Raw genomic sequence first — 16,846 nt, 5'->3', positions numbered from 1 at the left:
TTACTCATGCTGGCAAAACCCATCTGCAACCCCTAGGCGAGATGACTCTCGTGCTGTTAATGACAGCCTATAATGTTGTGCACTGATTATATCTTATCGTACATAGTATTTGATAAAAATCACATACCTTTCTGGTTGTTCTTTGTTCCTTAAAGTATATTTCCTGTTTAAAAAAAAGTTATTTGAAAAAAAGTTATTTAGAAAATTATGTAACGGTATGCTACAAATGATACAACTTAACAGGAACTTTGTTGTTTGTCTTTGAAATGGCATGACGTTGTTTCTTTTTACTGACGTTGATTTGCCATGCATTGTTCGAGTATGCTACAATAAGAAAGAGTGCTGCAAAGAAAGTATTCCATTTTGCTTTATTTATACTATAATTTGTAAGGTATGGTATGCAAGAAACACAGTCTACCACTGGTTGTAGATGTAGTTGGGAGTATCCACCTCTTGGGTAACTGTTTTTGCAGTAACTCAGTAGAGCCTCATTATTGCCAACTTGATATCCCCAACTGCATCTGCAAAGACTGAAAGATTATTATACCTTGTAATACCATAAGGGTTTACATTTACAGTTTGTCAAAGACAATGTGTAGAATGTGTTGGGAACCAGAAAATGGAAAGGTAAGGGATTTTCTGAAAAACATTTTGATCAGCTTGAGCAGTAATACAACATACGTAAGTATGGTCTTCTCACTTGTTATCTTGTTTATGACATTGAACTGAATTCTTACAGTTTGTAATTGTGGGAGAATAATTTTTGTGGCTGTGTCAACTAAGAATTGAATCACAATACACAAAAAATTACCTCCAGTAGCGGAGATCCATAAATTGCAACTTTAGCCAAAACCATGACAATCATGCCCACAAGACAATTTTATAGAACACCAGTATACATGTGAATAGATATTGAATAAAAATCATCAGCAAAGATGGGCGTAGTTATCAGGGTTTTTTCTTGCTGTTTTGGGAACGTGGCCTATACCCCCAAAATGGGGATTTTGACGCGTAATTGTTCCAGATTGGGAAATATTTAGTCCCATAGGATATAGTAAGGATGTGTTTAAGCACTTTCTCATACACTTGTTTCACATTGTACAACCTCTTTAACATACTGCCAGTACAAAATTGTCCATAATTTGGTCAATGTTTGTGCAGTTTTGATGATTTTTAGCTCGACTATTCAAAGAATAGTAGAGCTATTGGACTCACCCATGCGTGAAACTTCACACACTTATTCACTGTGATAAACTGACCTACATTGCAAAGGTTCCATAACTCTATTTTGCTTTTTTACAAAATTATGCCCCTTTTTCGACTTAGAAATTCTTGGTTAAGGTTTTGTATGTAAGCTGGTATCTCAGTAACGACTTGTGGGAATGGATTGAAACTTCACACACTTATTCACTGTGATAAACTGACCTACATTGCAAAGGTTCCATAACTTTTTTGCTTTTTTACAAAATAATTATGCCCCTTTTTGACTTGGAAATTGTTGGTTAAGGTTTTGTATGTAAGCTGGTATCTCAGTAACCACTTGTGGGAATGGATTGAAACTTCACACACTTATTCACTGTGATAAACTGACCTACATTGCACAGGTTCCATAACTCTATTTTGCCTTTTTTACAAAATTATGTCCCTTTTTCGACTTAGAAATTCTTGGTTAAGGTTTTGTATGTAAGCTGGTATCTCAGTACCCACTAATGGGAATGGATTGAAACTTCACACACTTGTTCACTGTCATGATCTGACATGCACTTTGTAGGTCCCATAACTCTACTTCGCATTTTTTTCAAAATTATGCCCCTTTTTCGACTTAGCAGTTTTTGGTTAAGTTTTTGTATGTAAGCTGGTATTTCAGTATCCACCTATGGGAAAGGATTGAACTTCACGCACTTGTTCACTTTATGAGCTGATAAGCACTGTAAAGGTTCCATAACCCTTTTTACAAAATTATGCCCCTTTTTCGATAGTATTAATTCAATTGACAAGGCTGTTGAATAGTCGAGAGTTGCTGACCTCCGACAGCTCTTGTTTTTTCAAAATGTAGATTGGGAATTTTTGCACTCATTTTGGGAAAAATACATACTTTTTGGCATTGGGAATATAGCTGAATAACGGCTATAAAAACAGCAACCCCCCCCCCCCCCCCCCCCCTGGTTATTGAGAATTTTTTTAAGTCACAAGTAAATAAAACCTCTGTGTAATGCTTATCAGGAAATCTCATTGTGTAGTATAGTGTTTAAAAGATACAAACTGTTTATGATAGTAATGTTTAAATGCAGATACTGTATGTACCTGTCCAGAAGGAAATTCACATGTATGAGAGAGAAACATGGAAGAAAATAGCAACATTAACAGAGTCTTCATTCACAGAGGTAGGTCCTAATGGCAAGATAAACCATTGTAATACTTTGTGATATTTTTATAGTTTAATCAGGGAAAAAATGGCTTGAAGCTGAAATAATGTATTATACAGTAAACCTCGCTTATAAGGAACAGCTTGGGACCTCTAAAAATTGTTACTTATAACCGAGGTTCCTTATATCCATATAGCGAACTAATTCCTTGTAACCGAGGTTTGTATAACGAACACAAATTGTATAGCGAACACTATTTGACCGACGTTTGATTATGATTATAAGATATGTTGCAGCTCTTACCTTGCTCGGCAGCATGTTATGTGAAAAGGCATCAATACTAATATAAAATAAATGTTCAAATAATTAATACAAAAATGTTTAATTAGACTACCAATTAAAATTTAAAAGTAGGGTGTTTATGACATACAGTGCATTACGAATAGACAACGGCGCCATACATACGGACTAAAGTGTAAATTATACCCATTGCCTATAGTTTTTCTATTGTCCATTTTAGCACCTGCTATAATTTTTACAATTGAAAATTTGGTAAACTGGACTGTTTGCCATTGTTAATCACGCGTAATTAACGCATTTATTTAGGATAGTATGACATGACCATGTCCACGACTGTTTTCGTTTACTATTGTTAACATGAAATACCTAATACATGTGGCTCTCAAACATAATCTCGAGTAAATATATGTTAATGATGATATTTATTTTCTTTTTATCATATCCGCGAAATAACAAACTAAAGATCATAGAAATGAAATAATACGTGTTTATTCATGTGCATAAAAGCGCGTGAAAGTGCCGATGTTACTTAACGTCATCAGCGATTCCCCTGTTTGTTTGCAGTTTTCAATATTTTTTAGCTCATCTGATTTTTTGAAAAAAAATGATGAGTTATTGTCATCACTTGAGCGGTTGTCGGCGTCGGCGTCGGTGTCGGCGTCGGCGTCTGCGTCGGCGTTGCCTGGTTAAGTTTTATGTTTAGGTCAGCTTTTCTCCTAAACTATCAAAGCTATTGCTTTGAAACTTGGAATACTTGTTCACCATCATAAGCTGACCCTGTATAGCAAGAAACATAACTCCATCTTGCTTTTTGCAAGGTTTATGGCCCCTTTTGTACTTAGAAAATATCAGATTTCTTGGTTAAGTTTTATGTTTAGGTCAACTTTTCTCCTAAACTATCAAAGCTATTGCTTTAAAACTTGCAACACTTGTTCACCATCATAAGTTGACCCTGTATAGCAAGAAACATAACTCCGTCCTGCTTTTTGCAAGATTTATGGCCCCTTTTGGACTTAGAAAATATCAGATTTCTTGGTTAAGTTTTATGTTTAAGTCAACTTTTCTCTTAAACTATCAAAGCTATTGCTTTGAAACTTGCAACACTTGTTCACCATCATAAGCTGACCCTGTACAGCAAGCAACATAACTCCATCCTGCTTTTTGCAATAATTATTGCCCCTTTTGGACTTAGAAAATCATTTTCTTGGTTGAGTATTATGTTTAAGTCAACTTTTCTCATAAACTATCAAAGCTATTGCTTTAAAACTTGCAACAGTTTTTCACCATCATAAGTGGACACTGTACATCAAGAAACATAACTCTATCCTGCTTTTTGCAAGAATGATGGCCCTTTTTAGACTTAGAAAATCATGGGTAGGACAATATTTCTATTACACAAAAAAAATCAGATGAGCGTCAGCACCCGCAAGGCGGTGCTCTTGTTATTCTTTATGTCTGTTCGCTATAACCGAGGGGTTTTCCATTGAATTTCATACTTTGGGACCAGAATAAGTGTTCCTTATAACCGAGTGTTCCTTATAACCGAGTTCCCTATAACCGAGGGTTTTTATATTGAATAAAGAAGGAATTAGATCGGGGAATTGAAAACCGTTCCTTATAACCGAGTGTTCCTTATATCTGAGTTCATTATAAGTGAGGTTTACTGTAATTACATGTACTAATTATAATAGTGTTCTGAGTTAAGAAGCAGACCTGTACTGGTCTTTGCTAGAAGTTGTTAAGATGTTGTGCTAATGAGTATGTTTTGGAAACATTAAATTTTGTATAGTTAGCAGTATAATTTCGAGGACACCTTTTTCCGCAAATACCTTCGTGATTGTCTATATGAATTAAACTAGATGGTTTAAATATCGGTGGTTATTTTATATCAAAATGTGTTAATTTAGCATTCCACTGAAAAACTAGGGTTTAAGTCGGCAGATGATGTAGAATTTAAATCTGCAGATAAAACAGGATTTAAAACTATGTTTCTGTGTTTGCAGCATGTATCTGTACTGGCAATGAGCCCGGATGGGAAGTACCTAGCCGCAGGGGGATCTGATGGTTGGATCTGTATATTCAGTGTACAGTCCAAGAAATGTGTAGATAAGTAAGTTCACTTTATAACACTTGATCCTTGAAGAAGTAGATTCTCAAAGGATAATAGGGGTAGGACTGAAGTTCTAATTAAAATGAGTCTGTGTCCAAACTGATTTAAAAATTCAATCAAAGATAAAGATTTAAAGAGCCATCAGCAGCACCCAGAACACCCTTTTGATACACATTATGACCTTCAAATATAGATAAGAATATAAACTGACATACAGTATACATGTCATTTTTCTCTCCAGGGCTTTTTCAACCTGTCTCACGGGGCCATTCCCAATGCCAAATATGCTCCATTTTTCCCAATCTGGAGCAAAAAATTCCAAATCCAATGAAAAATTTCCCGACTGAAATCAGGTACTTTCTGTTATTTAAAGATAATTCTTGCACAGTAAGTTTTGTTTGCCAAGGAAATCAAACAAAATGTTGGAAAAACCAACTGGTTTCGATTTTTAATAACGTGACGTCTGCAACCTCGGAAAAAATTAAATACAATATTTTGCTGAAGAAATGTATGATTTATACGCAAAACCCTCAGAATGCATAAAAACATAAATATTAATTGAATAAAGTACCCAAAACATGTCAACAGGTAGTTCTTATACCATTAAAATCAATTGTCACATATTTTCGCGACCCAGTTTTTTCACTCGAACATACATGCACTTTGCCACTCTACTATTAGGAAAATTTCAGTTATAATTTTGGTGAAAAAAAAAACAACTGTAAACAAAAAGTTTAAAGATGACAAATGAAGAGTTACTGTATTTTTTGGCAATATTGGAAAACAACCCTGAAAATAAAAATTCTCAAAATTTCACAAGGGGATACTGTCTACCAGTAAAATTTGAAACTGAAGATTTAAACTAATATATATTGATTAAAACCTCACTTGATTTGTCGATATATTTTCCCAATTTCGACAATTTACCACGTTAAAAATTCCCAATATGACCAGGGGCTTTTTTCCCCAAAACCCTAGAAAAAAGCCATGCTCTCAGCTTTTAACAAAATGCATAGACACAGGAACAAAAAGGCATACCTATTTGTATATTGAGCATAAGGATAAGAAACTAGGAAAGGCATATTTATTTGTATTTTATACATAAAAATGAGAAAGGCTTCCCTTTTTAGCTCGACTATTCGAAGAATAGTCTAGCTATTCTACTCACCCTGGTGTCGGCGTCGGCGTCACACCTTGGTTAAGTTTTTGCATGCAAGTACATACAGCCATCAATTAAAGGCATATAGCTTTGAAACTTATTTTATCTTTTTCTAGGTTAATTACCAACCTCTCTGGGTCAAGTCCCATAACTCTGACATGTATTTTGAGCAAATTATGCCCCTTTTGGACTTAGAAAATTTTGGTTAAAGTTTTACATGCAAGTTACTATCTCCAAAACTAATGCAGATATTGAATTGAAACTTCACATGTGTCTTCGGGGTTATAAAACTAGTTGAAAGCAGCAAGTCCCATAACTCTGACTTTCATTTTGGCCAAATTATGCCCCCTTTTGGACTTATAAAATTCTGGTTAAAGTTTTGCGTGCAAGTACATACAGCTATTTCTAAAAGGCATATAGATTTGAAACTTATTTTTTCTTTTTCTAGATCAATTACCAACCTCACTGGGTCAAGACCCATTACTCTGACATGTATTTTGAGCAAATTATGCCCCCTTTTAGACTTAGAAGATTTTGGTTAAAGTTTTACATGCAAGTTACTATCTCCAAAACTAATGCAGATATTGATTTGAAACTTCACATGTGTCTTTGGGGTTATAAATCTAGTTGATAGCAGCAAGTCCCATAACTCTGACATTCATTTTGGCCAAATTATGCCCCCTTTTGGACTTAGAAAATTCTGGTTAAAGTTTTGCGTGCAAGTACATACAGCTATTACTAAAAGGCATATAGATTTGAAACTTATTTTTTCTTTTTCTAGATCAATTACCAACCTCACTGGGTCAAGTTCCATAACTCTGGCATGTATTTTGGGCAAATTATGCCCCCTTTTGGACTTTGAAAATTCTGGTTAAAGTTTTACATGCAAGTTTCTATCTCCAAAACTAATGCAGATATTGAATTGAAACTTCACATGTGCCTTCGGGGTTATGAAACTAGTTGATAGCAGCAAGTCCCATAACTGATATGCATTTTGGTCAAATTATTCCCCCTTTTGAACTTAAAACTCTTTTGATATTTAACCTTTTTGGGTAATATTTTCCTGCTTCTGGGACAATATTTCGAATAGTCGAGCTTGGCTGTCTTACGGACAGCTCTTGTTGTATTTTATACATTAAAGCTTTCCTGTTTGTATTTTATACATAAAATTGAGAAAGTTTTGTCTATTTGTGTTTTAGACATAAGAATGAGAAGGGCTTGTCTATAATGTCATTGGCATGGAATCCTAAAGGGAACATGGAGCTTGTCTTCTGTGATAACCAGGTAACTAGGAGGATACAGTTTACTTGTTTCAGCTAGTGCATACTTACTCTAGGTAAAGCACGGACAGTGAATAGCTCTTGAAAAATACTGCTTGCTTAAGCAATTTAAGTACAATGGAGACCTTCATAGCATTGTACTTAAATTGGTTAGTTGGTGGTTTGACCAAAGAAACTATGACTGGGATTTTTAGAAACTTACTTTGAAGAATTTGTTAATTTAAATTGATAAAGCTTACAGATAAGTGATAAAACACTTTAAAGTTTACTTAAATTAATTGTCTCTTAATTTCAGGGTCAGCTTGGTCAGCTGTGTGATATTTCACTGACAGAAAATAAACAGGTTAGTTCAAATTTTGAAATACGGGTATATGTTTTCATCTAGAGTAGATACATTTAAATTTTTTACGTATAATTGCTAATGGAGTGCACGAAACAAATGCTCTTTTGTGGAAAAAAAACTTGTGCATTCTTCTGTACTTAAAGCTTCATTAAAATTTCATGAGTCAGCAGTTGCTCAGTGAAGCCTTTGTTAGCCACCTGTAAGAGGAAACAGTTCAGTGCAAAAACAGATATTTACTTTACTATTAGATGAATGTCATAGTTATCCCCCGACAAAAGTCGGCGGGATATAGTTTTGGCGTTGTCTTTCCGTCCTTCTGTCCATCCGGAGCCATATCTATGAAATGGTTGGGAATATTTATTTAAAACTTCATATACTTGTTCACCACTATGAGTTCTTGTGGCCCGTTAAGTTTCAGTCAGATTGCCCAAGTAAAACCAGAGTTATGGCCCTTAGAAGTTTCTAGTGTTAACTATGTAGGGTACTATAAATATGGCAATTTCTGCATCATAACTTTTGATATATTTGACCTAGAACTATGAAACTTAAACAGAATTTAGATCACCATAATGTGGTTGTGTACACACAATTTCGTTCGGATTTATTTGTAAATTAAGAGTTATTGCCCTTTCATTGTATAAAAATCCATATATTTGTACATAACAGACTTACCATTTGGTAGAATTTCATTAAATTTCTTTCATTCTTTTCCATGAACAATTATTGTAAACATGTGAAGTTGTGTACCCACACCTGGTCACCCCCTTACCTTGATCACACCCCTCCCCCTCCCAACCCCCCCCCCTCTCAAAAAAAAAAAAAAAAATCCTTATTTTAGATTTTTTTTTTTCAAACAAACTTCATATACATGTTCACCACTGTGAGGTTATAGGGCCCATCAAGTTTCAGACAGATTGCCCAAGTAACACCAGAGTTATGGCCCTTAGAAGTTTCTAGTGTTAACTATATAGAGTACTAAAGATATGGCAATTTCTGCATCATAACTTTTGATATATTTGACCTTGAACTATGAAACTTTAACAGAATTTAGAGCTCTATAATGTGGTTGTGCACACACAATTTCGTACGGATTTCTTTTGTAACTTCAGAGTTATTGCCCTTTAATTGTCTAAAAATCCACATATTTGTACATAACAAACTGACCATTTGGCAGAATTTCATTAAATTTTTTTCATTCTTTTCTGTGAACATTTATTATATAGACATGTGAAGTTGCGCACCCACACCTGGTTACCCACTTGCCTTGGTCACACACCCTCCTCCCCCCACCCAAACAATTTTTTTTTTTTTTTTTCATTTCTTATTTTAGATTTTTTTCAAACCTTCCATGATTATTTATTAACATGCAAGTTGTACCATTCCCCCACCTCACTCCTCCACCCAGTCATGCCCACCACTGATCATGCATCCTCTGCCCCCCCCCCCCCCCCCCGCCCCCCACCTTCACCCTTTTTTTTCCATTTTTAGTTTTCCATCAATATTTATAATCAACATGTGAAAAAGTGTTTCCTCTCCCATTTCCCCGCTCCCCCACCCTCTAAAAAATATATATATACATATCTATTTCCATTCCTTTTTTATTTTTTTTTTACAATGTTCAGACCTTCAACATGTTAAGTTGTGACTGCACAAACCTTGCCCTCAGCCATGTTCAAGATATCTTACCTGTGCTCTCTTAAGGACATCTATTCTTTTAAGTTCAAATGTACATGTTAAACAGCAACACCTGGTGCCAAACCACTCAAAGACAAAACTTCAAGCTCACATTTCAGTTAACTGCATTTAATTTTAAAAGCTAAGCTTATTACAGTAAGCATATCCCATTCAAAATAAATTCTTTAGTCAGGATCAAAGTATCATACATTTATTATGTACTCTTTAATTAAACATTGTTTTCTTTTTAAATTGATTTTGACTAATGAAATTATTTGATTCTTATTAACATCCTTAACTTTTTGCCGGATATATATTTTTTGCCATTCCTCACCACAAACCCTTTCGGCAGGGGAAACCAATTCATCGGATTTGCTTGTTAAATTTAATGTTTTTAAGTCCACTGTAGAGGTCACAAATATCATCCATTAATAAGTATAATTTGCCTAGTTGACTTTTAATTTACAAATGCCCCTAGCCCAGTAAAGTCAGCGGTTGAATTTTTTGTGCCAATTTTGAACATATTGTTTTGATACAGGATGATGAGGGCAGCAGTAAGGTAGCGAGTGGTGTTTTTGATGATGAGGATGATGATTTCCTCATTCAAGCCACAAATGATGAAGATACAATGGCAAGTGATGATGACATGACGGGTGTCACGCCAAAAGCTACACAGCCTCTCTTCTCAGATGATGATGGAGGTAAAATGTATTTTGAGTTTAAAAGTTGAAGCATAGTAACCATGGATACAGAGAATTTATAATTGAGCCGCACCATGTGAAAACCAGCATAAGGCGTTTGCGACCAGCATGGATCCAGACCAGCCTGTGCATCCGCACAGTCTTGTCAAGATCCATGCTGTTCGCTTTCAAAGCCTATTGCAATCAGAGAAACCGTAAGCGAACAGCACGGATCCTGATCAGACTGCGCAGATGCGCAGGCTGGTCTGGATCCATGCTGGTCGCAAATGCACTATGTTGGTTTTCTCATGGCACGGCTCATATAATCGCTTGGAAGTGTCATTAGTGATCCGCTACCTTACATTCATACAGTAGAAGTAATAATATTTATGCATTTGTGTCAGACTGGGACAGACTCGTTGACATTCTAAGTGCAAATTCAAGTTCTGTAATGACTTAAACCATAACACATTTGCCTAAAAATATTCCAGATAGTATACCGGATTTTAAGAAGGCTGATGATGATGATGCTTCCAGTGTTACCTCTGAGAAGTCTGAGCCCCCTAGACCCGAGGTTCGCATCGAAGGGTTTAAACCCACACCTCTACAGAGAGCATTCCAGCCAGGCTCAACACCCGAACATCTCACAAGTAGATTTATGGTTTGTAATTGAAATATTACAGAATAATTCTATCAGTCAGTTGTATCAGATTCTAAATTTAAATAAGAATTTGATATATACTAGCTTCTGTGTAGTACACAAATTGAAAAGGAAATGGCAGTTGAACACAATTGAAGGAAATAGATAAATAGAAAGGTATATTGTAGTCACATAATGCAATTTTGAGGTCTGCCTGAAGTTATCTTGGAGGGGTATCTGTGATCTTTCTCCAACATAAAAGGCTTCCATTTGACCAAACATTTTCTCAGTGTAGTTATATTCTCAACAGTAACAACCAAAAATGCCAAACAAGAGGACTTACAATTACATTGTATAGTATCATGGAAGCATTCTGTTTATGGCAAACTTTATCACCTTATTTCCTCTCGCTAAAGTCAGTATAACTTGCCAGGTCTGTACACTCAATCACAAATGGTAGAGCCATTTTAAATAGGAAGTAGTTATGAAATACAGAAATATTATGTGTATATATACAAGGGAGGTTATCAGAAATTCTGCTTTAAATGGCATTTGATCAGTGGTCAGATTATCCCATCTACTAAGTTCTAAAAATCCATTTAAGCAAAATATTGAAATTGGAAATACTGAGCTTTCAAGTCGCAGGGCTTTGGCTTTTGAAAACTTTATAAAGTTATTTACCAGTATTTGATTTTTTTCTCATTTCCTTCTGCAGGTGTGGAATTCAGTTGGAGTTGTGAGACAGTACAACAATGATGAGGAGAATTCTATAGATATAGAGTTCCATGACACGTCCATACATCATGCCATGCATGTTATGAACAACTTTAACTACACTATGGCAGATCTTTCTACAGAAGCTGTAGTACTGGCTACAGAAGGAGATTCTGATACATCAAGGTAGTAGAGCTTTCTACAGCCATGTGTTTATGTAAAGAGTAAATTTTATATAGTTCCCTGTTTATAGATATGAATTAACTGTATGCCTGGGTTGAACCACTGACCATCTTTAAGCCAGCTTGTTGGCTTCCTCATGTGAAGAATTCTACACCCCCAAGTGAGGCTTGAACCCACATCTGAGACAGGCAAGTGATTCGGAGTCTGACCTTAAGCACTTGGCTTTGGAGTCCCTTGGTGATCATATTTAAAAAGTGATGAATAATACAAAGATTCTGTTAGGGCTATTCCAGTAAAACATACGTCCCACCCCAAGGAAGGCACTTTCAGAATGGACCAACCCCCTTCAGAAGTTTATTTGACGAAAAAAGAACCCCCATTAAAATATTTTTCAGCTATTAATTTATTATCATATGGGTATCTATCTTTGTGTACATTCTATTGTTGTATATTTAGAACCGCCAGCATTACTTTATACAGCTCATTTATATGTTATGAAGTGATTGGATTAAGTAGAGTGTTGCTGAGAAATCTTCTGCTCATTCAGACTTTTGACTGTATCAGCTAATGGCCTTATAAGAAGTTGAGTAAATGCTGTACATTCTTTAATGAAGGTTTAATGAAGCTCTTAATGATAAATGAGATTTAGATTTTCTTTGCTTTTGTAATGGGATTTCAGAGTCAAATAACAAGTCATGTACTTAATTTGCAGTGATTTTAAACTGCTCTACATTCTGTTGTAGTAAACTTACATGCATGCATTTCTCATCATGGGACAACAACAAGGAATGGAGCATCAGTATGCCTGATGATGAGGAGATACAGTGTGTCACGCTGGGTGAGGGATGGCTAGCTGCCGCCACTGAGGCACGGAATCTCCGCCTCTTCTCCGTAGCTGGGGTACAGAAGGAGATATTTGCTCTGCCAGGACCGGTAGTGTGTATGAGTGGACATCAGAACCAACTGATAGTTGTTTACCATAGAGGGATGGGTATGTGCTGTTAAATGATCATTATAAATGATTCAGTATGTTAACGTCTGTGTTGTTATAGGTTACCAGATAAATCTTTACTGTTGCCAAACAGACTGAAATTGAGATGTTTCGGGAACTTAAAGCTTAAAGAAAAAAACATGTGAAATCGAATATATTTAGTTCTAAAATATGTCTTTCAAATTAAGTGACACCCAAAATGGCTACTTTGATAGAATTAATCAAATACAAATATCTACCAAAATGAGTCTGCAAATTGCTAACACTTCGAAGTAATTACAGATCTTTGTTTGGGTAATACATTTTTGCTTTGTCTTATTAATTCAGAAGGGATTCCAGTTACATGCGTATTGGTTGAAAGAATGACAGGTTGCTGTGACTAAAGATGATCATGAATATTATTCTTTATTACATCTTCATTAAAAGATTTGACCAAATATTAGATGAACCATGATGTTTGTAGGTATACCAGGTGAACAGTGTCTAGGTGTCACATTACTGGATGTACGGGAATGGAAGAGGGACATCCATGGAGAACCTTTGCCTCTGTCATCTAAATCTACACTAGTATGGGCAGGGTGAGTAAGTCTGCATAATTTGGTGCCAGAATATTTAGAGCATATTTAGGAACAATTCAGAGAATATAAAAAAAAGTGTTTGCACATTTGGCAGTAGTTGTTCCACTGCCATGAATTTCATATATTAAAGATTGTTTGTCTGTTTTGTGTCTGTACATTCATGATAGTGGCTGCTTGTCAATAACAGTTTCAGTTGGTGTTTTCAGATATTATATTGACTCTCTAATTAAGCATACATAGTGTGTAGCAAAAGGCCCACATTCATTTCTTTCTTTGGTTATTATTGACTATGCTTATAAAGTTTTTGGGGAATGGAGAAGTTATGTTTTAGGTATGTAGTACATAGTGTTCTTCATTATTTGAATAGTGCAATGAAAAATGCAAAAATTCATCTTGTGTATTAATTTGTAATTTGCAGGTTCTCGGCTGAAGGCACTCCATTCTATATGGACTCTGCTGGTATTATTCGCATGTTGGGTAGAAATACTGGTAAAACATGGGTGCAAGTTGCCAACACCCGAACACACGTAAGCTGCCTTTACTTGAATTTATACTTAATTTATAAATTTTTGGCTTAATTCTGATGGAAGTTTGAAATGTATTTAGTCACTCTTAAGAATGGTTCCTTTTACAAACCAAAACTGACCTTTTAAAATGTACGAATGGTTTTAGTGTCAGTAGGTCAACGTGCAAACAGTGGATGAGCAGCGAACAGTGAAAATATACCTCTAAAATGTGATGGGATAAGGAAAGAATTTCAAGTATGGATCCTACAATAAATTTCATGATTTTCTTGCATTTACTGCAGTTGTTTGGTGTTGCCATAGCATGCTAAGTCATACTGCTTTTGATATACCTTTTAGCAGTGGTGTCATAATTCATTTTTGCCTTAATATTACAGGCCAAAGGGAAATCTGACAATTATTGGATTGTCGGTATACATGAAAACCCTCAGCAGATCAGGTAAGATCCCTCTGTTATTGTGTGTATTGCAATAAAATCCAAATTTTCCGCTCAAGATTGTTTTCTGTGCTTTTGAATAGATTTACTACATAGGGATTTCCAGTTATTTGTATATGGTCTCCATCATAAGAACTATGATCTTTCAGATTTCATATTTAAGATCTTTCAGTATCAGTGTTGATAACATTGACAGAAAAAGAAGTAACAGAATCTTTTGATATCTGGATTTTGTTCCACAGGTGTATACCATGTAAAGGCTCTAGATACCCTGCAACGTTACCCAGACCAGCACCAGTTATACTGCCCTTCCAGATACCACTGTGTGAACTCAATACGGAGAAAAGCCAATATGAGGTACTTGTCAACAATTGTTCATTTATCCAATACTGTGAAATATTCAGTTTTAATAAGCCCAACAAAAAAACATAAAATTCAACTTTCCCTAATTGTTATTTCATATGACTGGGCATTGTGTCAGGAAATCAAGATTTTTATTATGCCCTTGGCATATAGTGATTGTCCTGTCCGTCCGTCCGTCCGAGGTTAACCAAATGGGACCGTTTCGTCTAGCATCAATACCCCTTACTAGAATGACTTGATACTAATGCAGATGTAACCTGTGACCATTCCTCATCTTCTGACATCACCTGACCTCAGTTTGACCTTGACTTTGTACTCATTTTGGACTTAGGTTGCTTTATATGGGCCATCTCTTGGTTAACCAAATGGGACCGTTTTGTCTAGCATCAATACCCCTATTTGGAATGACTTGATACTAATGCAGATGTAACCTGTGACCATTCCTCATCTTCAGACATCACCTGACCTCAGTGTGACCTTGACCTTGACCTCATTTTGGACTTAAGTTGCTTTATATGGGCCATCTCTTGGTTAACCAAGTGGGACCGTTTTGTCTAGCATCAATACCCCTTACTAGAATGACTTGATACTAATGCAGATGTAACCTGTGACCATTCCTCATCTTCAGACATCACCTGACCTCAATTTGACCTTGACCTTGACCTCATTTTGGACTTAGGTTGTATTATATGGGCTATCTCTTGGTTAACTAAATGGGACCGTTTCGTCTAGCATCAATACCCCTTACTAGAATGACTTGATACTAATGCAGATGTAACCTGTGACCATTCCTCATCTTCAGACATCACCTGACCTCAGTTTGACCTTGAACTTGACCTCATTTTGGACTTATGTTGCTATGTATTGACAAGGATGCCACCGGGGGCATCAAGCGTTTATTGAACGCAGCTTCTTGTTTATTATGCCATGAAGCATTGATTCTTGATTTATCAATGTTGTGATTATTTTAGTACATGGCTACAGAATTATGTTTGATTATTATGTTTATGAAATGCGTTTAGATTATGCTCAGTGATTAACTTGGTGTGGTTTTCCAATGATCAGAACCAAGAGTAGAAATAGAAAACATGATATTCATATGTGTACGGACATTACTTGAATATTTTCAGGAGTTGCTATGGAGGACAAACCTGTTATCCGGTCACTTTGATCACTGGACAAGACAAGGGTTTGAGTATGACGAGACCATCAAGGCCGAGGCACTTAAACCTGCACAGGAGGCACTCATGAAACTGTTTGCTGTAAGTACAGTCTGTATTTGTACCGCTCGTTTTCAGTGCTTCTAGTTATGTTAGTTAGTTCTAGTTAGTTCTGGTCATTTTATGACTTAAATAGCCTTGAAAAAAAAGGATCATTAATTGATTTACAGATTAAAAAAAAAAATCCAATTGGGGTAAGATCTGCAGTATTTGTCAAACTCCTGATTCTCAAGTAGGTTAGAATCTGTTCAAACTGTTAGAAGACCATTGGTGTTACATGTAAGAACTGAATTTTTCAAGGGGCCATAAGCCCTAAAGTGGCAGACATTTTTTTACTTGTAAGATATTGATAGATGATTATTTTCATGGGGTGTGTTCAGTGAATACTTGTTATCTACAATTGTCCTCCATGGCTCACACCCAGCCAATTCTTACTACAAATGTAGATTACTGTGTTTAAATGAAAATACTCAAAGTGAAAGACATGAAATTTAGATATTCAGCATGTGCCTACTTAAATATATATGTTTCAGCTCTCAGCAAGATCAGAAAGGGAGGCCCGAGCTTTGGAAGTGTGTGATATGATGTCAGACCAGCATACGTTACAGTTAGCCATCAAGTACAGCAGTCGGATGCGATATATGCAGCTGGCACAGAAAATAAGTGAACTAGCTGTCAGAAAGGCCGAGGAGGAGGAAGCCAAACAGTATGCTCAGAGGTTTAAACATAACAATTATACTTTAACAACTAATCTTGTATATGGTCAAACTGCTGCTTGATTCAAAGCCATTAACTCTATAGCCATTATGTAAAAAGTTACCTTGCATACCTATTGTTGACATTCAAAATTACCCCCAGAGTGTAGTGTATCGTAAAAGACATTTTGTCTGAAATCATTCCCTTCACTTGTGATTCTTCTGGAGAAATTGGCTTTTACTTGCAGAGAACATGTTAGTACTGGTACTGAATAATCATTGGTCAGGTCAGGATTTTACTGTCTTAAGTAGTGAGCTATGTAACAGGGTTGTTGAATTCACTCATTGATATTTTGATAGGTTTTACTTTTTAGCTCACATGAGCCAAAGGCTCATGGTGAGCTTTTGTGACCACTCAATGTCCGTCGTCAGTCATGCGTCGTGTGTCATGTGTCCGTCAACATTTTCTAAAAAAAATCTTCTTGAAAACCACTGGGCAGAATTACACCAAACTTCACAGGAATGATCCTTGGTTGGCCCCCTTTCAAAATTGTTAAAAAAATTGAATTCCATGCAGAATTCTGGTTGCC

At 35.9% G+C, this 16,846-nt stretch overlaps 1 protein-coding gene across 4 annotated transcripts in view; it reads left to right on the top strand.

The window, feature by feature from the left end:
• Positions 1–16,846, top strand: part of LOC123532651 (WD repeat and HMG-box DNA-binding protein 1-like) — a 98,050-nt gene that overhangs the window by 15,322 nt on the left and 65,882 nt on the right. For 2 of the 4 annotated variants that reach the window (XM_053552193.1, XM_053552180.1), the window contains exons 6-19: positions 579–627; positions 2,292–2,384; positions 4,670–4,776; positions 7,135–7,219; positions 7,511–7,558; positions 9,771–9,933; positions 10,404–10,573; positions 11,268–11,452; positions 12,193–12,440; positions 12,904–13,018; positions 13,437–13,545; positions 13,920–13,981; positions 14,221–14,335; positions 15,472–15,603. In XM_053552193.1, coding sequence (XP_053408168.1) covers positions 579–627; positions 2,292–2,384; positions 4,670–4,776; positions 7,135–7,219; positions 7,511–7,558; positions 9,771–9,933; positions 10,404–10,573; positions 11,268–11,452; positions 12,193–12,440; positions 12,904–13,018; positions 13,437–13,545; positions 13,920–13,981; positions 14,221–14,335; positions 15,472–15,603 — 1,681 coding nt within the window. Of the gene's footprint in view, positions 1–578; positions 628–2,291; positions 2,385–4,669; positions 4,777–7,134; positions 7,220–7,510; positions 7,559–9,770; positions 9,934–10,403; positions 10,574–11,267; positions 11,453–12,192; positions 12,441–12,903; positions 13,019–13,436; positions 13,546–13,919; positions 13,982–14,220; positions 14,336–15,471; positions 15,604–16,094; positions 16,280–16,846 lie in introns of all 4 variants that reach the window. The other 2 variants (XM_053552199.1, XM_053552186.1) reach the window with 2 other exon arrangements.

The sequence above is a fragment of the Mercenaria mercenaria genome, chromosome 1 (genome assembly GCF_021730395.1).
Source record: "Mercenaria mercenaria strain notata chromosome 1, MADL_Memer_1, whole genome shotgun sequence".
NCBI lineage: Eukaryota > Metazoa > Mollusca > Bivalvia > Venerida > Veneridae > Mercenaria > Mercenaria mercenaria.
This window is presented reverse-complemented; position numbering and strand designations above follow the sequence as displayed.